The sequence below is a fragment of the Benincasa hispida genome, chromosome 12, assembly GCF_009727055.1.
Source record: "Benincasa hispida cultivar B227 chromosome 12, ASM972705v1, whole genome shotgun sequence".
Taxonomy (NCBI): domain Eukaryota; kingdom Viridiplantae; phylum Streptophyta; class Magnoliopsida; order Cucurbitales; family Cucurbitaceae; genus Benincasa; species Benincasa hispida.
The window spans coordinates 56,700,355-56,710,292 of NC_052360.1; the positions used below are offsets into that span (position 1 = coordinate 56,700,355).

The following is a 9,938-nucleotide window of genomic DNA, read 5'->3' on the forward strand; positions in this document are numbered from 1 at the left end:
AAAAAAAGGTATTTTTACCTTTTGTTTTTCTTTTTCTATGAACAAAATTACGTTTTCTTTTCTTTTCTTGTACATGTTACCAAACAAGGGTTTCCCAAATTCTCGCTCAACGTTACACTATACGTGCAACCAAACAAGAGCCATAGAAAAAGAAGCAATAACCTAATACTAATTACTAACCAGGATTAAACTGGAACAATTAAATCCTCGTGTCCAAACACAATTCGATACAAACGAAGCCCCCAAAAACCCGAACTACGCTACCAAACAAACATCTATAAAGGCGTTTTATTCGCAATTTGAGGTTCTCACAGTCTTCGTGCTCTCTGTCTCTATATTCTCATCTTTCCTTCTCTTTCCCTTTCACTCCATTTTCTTTCAAATCTCAGATCTCTTTGTAAACTTTCTCCTTAACAACAACAAAAAAAGATGTTCTCCATCGCTGGATCTTCGCTTTCCATGCCTTCTCTCGCCGCTAGCCAGGTAAAATCGTTTTTTACTTCGCTTTTAGGGCTCTTAGTTGTAAATTCATCTTACTTTCGCTTGCAACTTTTTAGATTTCGTTGTATGAATCTATTGATTTGCGTGCTTTTACTTTCGTGAAGTGTTTTTCATGATCTGATTTGTTTTGATTGGAAACTGTATGTGTTTGCTTCATGTGATTCAAGTTATAGATTGTTTTTTTGGTTTATGAGATTTCTTATTGAGATTGAGCGAGTAAAATTTTAAATTATTGAGGATTTGACTGGATTGGATTCGGTTCAAGGAATTTCGAGTCACTTTTGCTTAGGACTTTCTGAATTTGGTTCTATGAATCTATTTATTTGCGTGCTTTACTTTTGCGAAGGCTCGTGATCCGATTGGTTTTCCTGATAATGTATGTGTTTGTTCCATGTGATTCAAGTTACAGATTATTTTTTAGGTTACTGTGGTTTCCTGTTGAGATAGAACGAGTAAATTTTAAAGTTCTTGAGAATTTTACGAGATTGTATTCGGTTCAAAGAATTCTGAGCGTGGACGAAGATAGATCTGATTAATTTTATCTCGCGTTCTTGAGTTTTGGCGTCGGATTTGATTGTATAATCATATTATTGAGAAATCTTATAGAGTTTTCATATTTATGACGTTGTATGATTCTTTAATGCTTCTGCTGGAATCTTCGAGCAGGTGTCTATTACCAGGATCTCAGGTTTGAAATTAGCTTCGGCGCCTTTAGGCAGGGCCATTTTTCCCTTGAGAAGGAACTACAGGCAGGGAAGTCTTCAGGTTTGCTGTGCGGTAAGTGTTCTTCGTGATTTAATAATAAATTTTCTTCCTCGGTTATGATACTGAGAGTTCCATACATATTTGTTGCTGGCTTTTGAGTTTTAATCGTCTAAAAGTTTTATCCTCCCTCATTTGTACGTACTGTTTCAAAACGATTCTTGTTTGGCTCATATTATTCAGTTCTCTCCGAAATTGCTGCGCAAATTGGCTAGTAATAACTCCACTCAATTAACCGGAGATCAAATTCTAGCCCTGGACCTCTTATATGACATGAGTCTGTGATATGAAATCATGGTTCTCTTTTTTATCTTTTTGTTGGTAGTTCTCTGTTTGTGTAGATTATGATTGTGGGAGATTGGCAGCTAAAGACTTCCATAATCATAAAAAAGTTAGATAAATAGGTAGATGAAAACGTCCGGAACAATTCTGCCATAGTGTTTGGAAGGCATTTTCAAGTGTTTGATTTAAAAAATGTCATTTTGGAAAAAAATTTAAGTGTTTGACAATCACTCAAAATAGTTTTTGAAATGTATCTTCAACCATTTTTACCAAAATTATTTAAATAAAATTCATTTTTTGAAAATCAATTTTTTTTCAAGTCAATCCTATAAATAACTGCTTTTGTTTTAGTTGATTCTGAGAATTTTTCACAATTGTGATGGAGCTACTCTATTCACATTGATAAAAAAGAATATAACACAGACTATTTGTAAGCCTTCAATCACTAAAAATATCTATTCACATTAATTATCTTCTCCAAATCCATTAAATCCAATATTCTTTAAAATAAATCAATTCCTCCAATTATCTCCAAATTAAAAAAATCAACTTCTAAATCTCTCAAATTTAATTCAATTTCACAAATTAATTTAAAAATTGAATTAAATCCAACCCTCATACTAGATTGAATTATTTCAATCCAATAATTCAATTTTATCCCTAAAATCCAACATAATATCCAAATAATTCAAGATAAATTTTATGAACAAAATTTTCTGAAAATTCGAGATGTTATATAATGCAACTTAACAAAATAATTTAATAAAATAATATTAAATCAAAATCAAACAAATAATCCATGAATGAGGTTACTTAATAGATTCCACATTCCTAACACTCACACCATGAAAATGAAGTCTTCTTTACTGTTAGTATTTTGATCGTCCTCATGCACTCTTTCCTAAAAAGCATAGATATAGATACGAGATATGAAACAACACATCAATCGTAGGAGAGGAAACTTTTAGATTTTAATTGGTGATACACCAATTAAAAAAAGATTAAGACACAGACTCGTTGAGATACACTTTATTATTATTGTTTAAAAAAACATAAATTGTAGGAGATGAAACTTTTAGGTTTCTAACTTCAGTTTTTTATGTTTTTGTTTTCTTTAATCTTTGGTTAAAAATGGTTTTATTATTATTATTATTATTTTACAATATAATTGATTTGCGATCAAATTGGGTCCACATAAAATGGTGGACCATTTCCTTTTTAAAAAATTTCTCATGCATGTCCAAGAAGTGTCCCATGTATTTGAAATGAAAAATAAATTAATTAAAATAATACACAAATTTGCATGTTGGACATATGTCCAGAGCGTGTCCATATCTGACACGGACCTGTCTAATTTGAAGTGTCCGTGCTTTATAGGTTGTTTTTTATACTTAATGATATAGCCTCAACAATTTCAACGATCAAAAGAATATCTCGTTTGTTTGTTTTTTAAAAAATTATTATTAACTTTTAAACCTACATTGTATTCAAATGGAGGATGGCATCATTCGTTTCTTGCATCCATACGATAATGTTAGTAACCAGTTTCAGAACTTGTGAAAACTGTTGGACAGGCTAAACCAGAGACCGTGAACAAGGTGGTTGAAATTGTGAGGAAACAGCTTGCTTTAGCTGAAGATTCTAATGTCAATGGAGAATCCAAGTTTTCTGAGCTCGGTGCTGATTCTCTTGATACGGTAAATAAACATCTTCCAATATATTATAAAATGTTATCCCATTTTCATTGCTGAATCATCACTACTACTATCTCCAACTTAAGCTCCATTCAATAACCCCTTTTTTTCTTTAAAAAAATAAAGTTTATAAATACTTCGACCTATATAACTTTCTTTGTGTTAGTTATTCTTTAAAACATTGTCAACTTCGGAAATCTAAAAAGGAGCAACTCGTTTAGTAATCATTTCGTTTTGAGTTTTTTATTTTTGAAAATTAATATTAGTATTAAACATTTCTTGAATTTATTTTATTGTTTCTTAAAGTCAACTGTTCATATTTAATCCTCCCAAGACATTTTTAAAGTCTTGTTTCTGTTTTTAGTTTTGAAAGTTAAACCACAAAAGGTTTATAAAAGAAAATGCAACAAAATAGTATTTACCTTTTCAAACCGTTTTAAAATTACAATGGAGGGGGAAAACAAAATTAGATGAAGGTATTATATTAGACGTGCGAAATTGTTCTGAATTGAACAAAATAAATCGATAGAATTCCCAATTCAAAATCAGACCATCCATCAACTTATAAGATAGTAATTTGTAATTTATAGATTCAAAATGAAAATCTAAGATGGGCTATGCTCCGTCTATTGTGACTTAGACCTGTTTGGATTCATTGGTATTTTAAATACTTAAAATCATTTATTTTTCTCTTGAAAACTCTATTTGCACTCCAAAAAAAGGCATGTGTTTGTGATTTTAAAATATCACAAATTACTTGTCATTTTCAAAATTACTCGAAAATTAATTTTATTAATTCAAAATCAATTATATTACCATAAAAAATGTGTCTTATAAAATTAAATATGAAATTGATTTTGACTTATGAAAAAGTGTGTTAATAGTTAATATCTAATTTTGTTGTTTATTTTTTTTAATTCTTTTATTAAAGAGGAGGGAAATTGACAGTTAAAAGGGTATATGGGTGGTTTAATTGTAATGAAAGGTAATACGTAAGTGCATCTATCTCTATGCTTTCTTCTTTCATTGCTCATGTCAAAAAATAATTAAAATATTTTTAAAAATAAATAAAGATAATTTACTACCTGTCAAATTATTATGGTAATGAATGTTTGAGGGATGGATGTAGGTTGAGATAGTGATGGGACTGGAAGAGGAATTTAAGATCAGCGTTGAAGAAGAGAGCGCTCAAAGCATCACCACCGTCCAAGAGGCTGCCGATCTGATCGAGGACCTCATTTCTAAGGATTCCTCTGCCTAATTCCTAATTCTAATTCCAATTCCAATTCCCCTTCTTATTCATAGATTTCTATTTTTAGATTTTGGATTTTGCTAGCTGCTTCTATTCCACCATCTTCATCTTTTTCTTTTCCATTTAAAAACTTTCTTTATATATTCTATAAACGTTTTCTGCGTGCCCTCATTCACCCTCTTTAAACTTTAAAAAAAAAAAAACACACACACACACACACAAAACCCTACGTCAGAATTTTGTTTTCACTTTTCTTTATCGTTATTTATTTTCCTTCATTATTATTATTAAACAAGTTTCTAGAATGTTCCACTTCTTTCTCACTTTTCATTGCTTCTTTAATTGTTTCCCTCATATTCTGTCTCATAATTTTCCTGTCTCGGTGGCAATTGCTGATGGTAATAATTTACTTTTTGACATTCATTGCTTCTTGGTGGTAATTTACTTTTATTAAAAAAAAAGAATTAGATTTGCTGATGGTAGTCATATATTTGAAAATGAGTAATTTAGTTTAAATATAAATTTTTATTATAAAATTTATAAACACGTTTTATGTTAAAAAATTTGTATTGTATAATTCAATAATATTATATAACCTAATTTTTAATAATTTAACAAAAAAGAATTTAGCTTATAACATGAAATACTTTATTAATTAATATAATTCCTCATTTTAAAATTTCAAATTCAAATTGTAGTTACGCTAATTTTTTTTTAAAAAAAAGTTTGTTTCCAAAATTTGTAACTCAAAAACAAATTCTAGATTGCCATTCACTAGAAACCTCCAAAATAACTTACTAAAAATATTATTTTTCAAAGAAGAAATCGTATAAAGCAGAAGCACGATTCTAAATTCCTAAAAGTTAAATTCTGTAAATCTCTAAAAGAATAGAACCCAAAAAAGCAAACCGACAAAATAAAAATCAAATCTTAATAGATCAAGGGTTCTATTCAAACTGAAGTTAACTATGGAATCGAAATCAGACAAAACGTCTTCATCATAAAGAATGTTAAGTTTACAAGTTTGATTTGTATATTTAAAAGTTGTCCTTCTAATATAGACTATAAAAGCATGCAAATAGTAAGCTAAATGTCTAATTACCTCAAATTTTGTGTTTGAATCGTCAGTTAATTTTAAAAGATTCTTTGATCAAGCTTCAATCCTTTATATTTCTTACTGGGTCTAAAAAATATATATACATATAAGCCCTAAACGGTCAAATATAATCTTTTAAAATTACCTTTTTCTTTTTTATTATTTTTACATGCTAAAGGGTCAAGGTTCACCATTTAAGTATAAATGGACAAAAAATGTGCTTCACTTTCACAAGATGCATGTGCAGCCTTTAAATGTCAATATTTGATCCATACATGTAATTTACATCGATCTATTCAACTACCTAATGTGAGAAACAATTAATTTTCAAAAATGTTAAATTATACAACTTGGAAATTTCTATCTAATAGGCACTTCCAACTTGTTTCTAAACTTTCAATGTTCTGTTTTTAGGTCCTAACTTATTTTTTCTACTCGAATTTTGTATTTAATATAAAATCACAATCCTCTACTTTTGTGTTTAATTTTTTTTAGTACAATAATTACAAAAATCGGAGATAACATTCGAATTCTAAAAGAAGAATGTCATATCATTTACCTGAGTTAAGTTTACTTTAACTAAACTCATGTCTAATAGGTTCTTGTGTTTAAATATCAAATATAGGTTCTATTTGATACAAAACTGACGGAAGAATCTATCAGACATATATAAAAAAAAACTACCTATTACACATTTTTAAAATTCTAGAACCTATTAAACACAAAGTCAACAAAAAATGTTTAGTATAAATGTAATATTTGATTATCAGATATCCAAAATCAACTTAGGTTACACAAATCTATGACCTCTGACCATGAGTTACAAAATGTGAATTATATCTTATAAATTACACTATTTCAAATCATATAAATAAAGTTGTAACGTGTCTTTGTAATATATATCACAATCGAGATAACATCTTCTCTCACTCTAGTTTCTCTTCCCTTAATTTGCTCTCCAGATTGTTTTTTCTTGTTTGTGTTCTGTTAGGAAAATTGTCAAAAATAACCTTTTTGAGTTTTCACATTATAAAACTAGCACTCTTTTTGAAAACTTCTTAGAAAAGTTTTTCTTGGTTCATCTCACCTGAGATCGGCCACCGAGATTTAGTTAAAATACTTTTTCTAATTTATCGATTGTTTGAGATTTTCTTGATACATCTCACCAAACTACACACCGACATTTGTTAATTTTGTATGCAATCTTCCCAAATCTTACATCTTTTCAAAATTTCTCCAAATTTGGTTATCTTTACTAAATATTATATCAAATTATTTCGTAATTTTGTAAATCTTTAGCATAATTTATGTTTTCACAATGGTATGAATTTCTAAAATTCCAAATGGGTTTTCCAATGATCAAAATAGATTTTCCAAATTGATTCAAGATGATTGCACTTTCATTTTTAAATTTTGGGAAAGATAAAAAAATTGCTTAAGATTTTGGATATATATTAAATCTTGTGTTAATCCTACTAGAGATTCCACCGAAAAAGCTCAAATATATCAAATCCAGTGTTAATTATGTCCGGGATTCATCAAAATAGCCAAAATATATAGAATCTCAATGTTATTTTGCCCGAGATTAACATTGAGATCTATATAATTAGATGAATTTCTAAATTCATTTAACGATTATCTAAATAATTTACCAATTATAATTTCAAATTTCTCCAAAGTATGTAATATTTGGTAGTGTGATTTTTAATTTTGGGAAGATTGCATAACATTTAAAAAAAATTAGCAAATCTCGGTGCGTAGTTTTGGCTAGATGTACTGAGAAGCCCAAAAATAATCGATAAGTTAGAAAAAAAAAATTTAACAAAAACTCGGTGGATCTCAGGCGAGATGGACTGAGAAAAACTATTCTAATGATTTTTTAGAAAGCATGCTAGTTTTGTAAGGTGAAAACTTAAAAATGTTATTTTTTACAATTTTTCGTTTTATTATGATATTTATTTTATAGTATCTAAAATTGTAAATAACAAAAAGACTCCTAAAGTACAATGGTAGTTACAATATTTTACACCCGCAAACTTTCGATTATAAAAATTGAGCATTAACACTTTCAATTATAAAAATTGAGCCTCAAACTTATACAAATATTAAAATTGAACTCTTAAACTTACATAATTATAGAAATGGTATAAGTTTGAGGGTACAATTTTCGTTATTTGGGTGTCTAATTTCTACAACTATTGTAAGTTTGAGATATAATTTTAACACTAATCAAAATTTACAGTCCAATTTTTATAATTAAAAATTTGAACGTGTAATTGCAATACTATCATCTTGTTAGCATGACTTTTGCGATTGATTTACCTCCATTTTTAATTCGAATTAACTATCAATAAGAGTCAATTCAATTTACCGGCACCTAATATTAATTAACTCTCTCTTGTCCCCCACTATCACGTGAGGAAGCATATTGCATTTAATACCCTACAGGCAAAAATGGCATGGACATTTTAAATTCTTAGTTGTTTTTCACCCACTTAACCTAAACTCAACCCCAATTGCTAAATGCCTTCTTGCAAAATATATATATATATAGTTATTGATAAGAATATATAAAAATAGAATGAATAAGTATATACAAAAATATTACGGAACTTTCAAATAATTAAGAATTGTTTGATCTACCAACATTTTAAGTCGGTATAAACAATCCTACTTCAATAGTAAACACGGTTGATGTTTGTATATTTATTGAGAAATTCTATTTTTTTTTCTTTCTTTTTCTACTTTTCACATGTATCGAAAAACATAATCTTACAATTTTACACTTTACACACAAACTTAGTAACTCCAAACTTATTAACTTTACCCAATAGACCAAATCGTTCTTAGTGTTGTTTTTTAGTTTTTGCGGACTTAACCTAAACTCAAACCCTAATTGCTAAATGTATTCTTGGAAGTTGTCATTAACAAAACTATATATATTGGGAAAGAATATATGACAATAAAATGAATAGAAAGGAGAGGGAAAAAACATGATAATGACAAGGGAAAGCAGACAAGGAAGTGTTACCTAAACAGCACTATTCAGAAAAACATAGTGATTGGTATACATGTGATTCAAAAATTTCAACTAAGTACACCTAATTCACAGACTCACACTTAGTGTGCATCACATGCACAAGGAATCAGATTTCATGTTTGCCCATATGCACTGATTCAAACCTCCCATGTGCCACCAAAATTACCCTCCTCCTATTCAGTAACAAAATCTGAGGACTCAACTTTAACTAATTCTGAGGAAAAATTACTCCAAATTATTTTTCTGACTGAAATAATGAGAGCAGCAAGAAGTTATAAAGTCTAGAGAGTTATGAATTTTTTATACTCACAGTGTAAGAAGTTGACAAGATATAAAATTGATATTTTTTATAATGGGACCGGCCACCGACTCCTTGGACCAAACGAGAAGTGAAGTTCAATATTCTACTTTCCAACTTCGTGAGTCAAATATCACTCCTAATGTAATCAATTCATTCTTATGTAAAATTTGTCAACTATAACGAAAACTTCTAACTCTATCAAACATGAGACAGGAAAGATTCAGATATGGACATCCATCTCTGTCCAACCTCACAGATTATGCAGGTTTGAAACACAGGAATTCAATATCTAAGCTTCTATTTAGTAACTATTTGATTTTTTATTTATGATTTTTGAAAATTGAGCTTATAAACAACCTTTTCACTTCTAAATAAGTAGGTTTTGAAAGCTGGTTATTGTTTTTGGAATTTGGCTTCTCGTACTCAAGAATATACAGAAAGCAAGCAACCAAACGGGGCCTAAACATTCCGAAATTCCAAACGAGAACAGAAAAGGAAGCAGCGAATAAAAAATGATAGACTGAAAAACGGTATGCTATAAATGCGTTATAGTACAAACATGATCTGATCTGCAATATGGTTCAACAGAAAGAAGCTCAACTAAAAGTGTCTCAGAAAAATGAAAATAACAGGAGAAAAAAAGGGGATACATTGAGGATATGATGAATGAAATACAAGCAGAATAGAAAGTTGTTGTTGGAGTCAATGTAAGTGAAGAAGAAGAAGAAGAAGAAGAAGAAGAAGGCAAGTTGAATAGGAAGGCAGAGCATTAGGAGCTGCAAAGGAACCTGGGAGACCAAATGGCGAAAGAGCAGAGGAATAAGGAGCAGCAGCTTCGAACTGGTCTGGATTTGGAGGGCTGGGGTTTGAAGGAATGGTAGGAATAATGTTGTCACCTTCACCTGTAGAAGGCAATAATGGAGCAATTTCAGGGGAGAGTTCTTCAAAAGCAACCAAAGGTGATGCCATCACAAACATAATGGCTGCTGACCAATACCAAAAGGAAGCCA

At 29.6% G+C, this 9,938-nt stretch overlaps 1 protein-coding gene across 1 annotated transcript; it reads left to right on the top strand.

Moving 5' to 3' along the window:
- The first annotated feature begins 295 nt into the window (after nt 1-295).
- On the top strand, nt 296-4,833 carry LOC120068406 (acyl carrier protein 1, chloroplastic-like). The gene is made up of 4 exons (XM_039020163.1): nt 296-483; nt 1,168-1,278; nt 3,120-3,242; nt 4,369-4,833. The coding sequence occupies exons 1-4, from the start codon at nt 430-432 to the stop codon at nt 4,498-4,500; spliced, it is 420 nt and encodes a 139-aa protein (XP_038876091.1). The 5' UTR covers nt 296-429; the 3' UTR covers nt 4,501-4,833.
- The last annotated feature ends 5,105 nt before the right edge of the window (nt 4,834-9,938 follow it).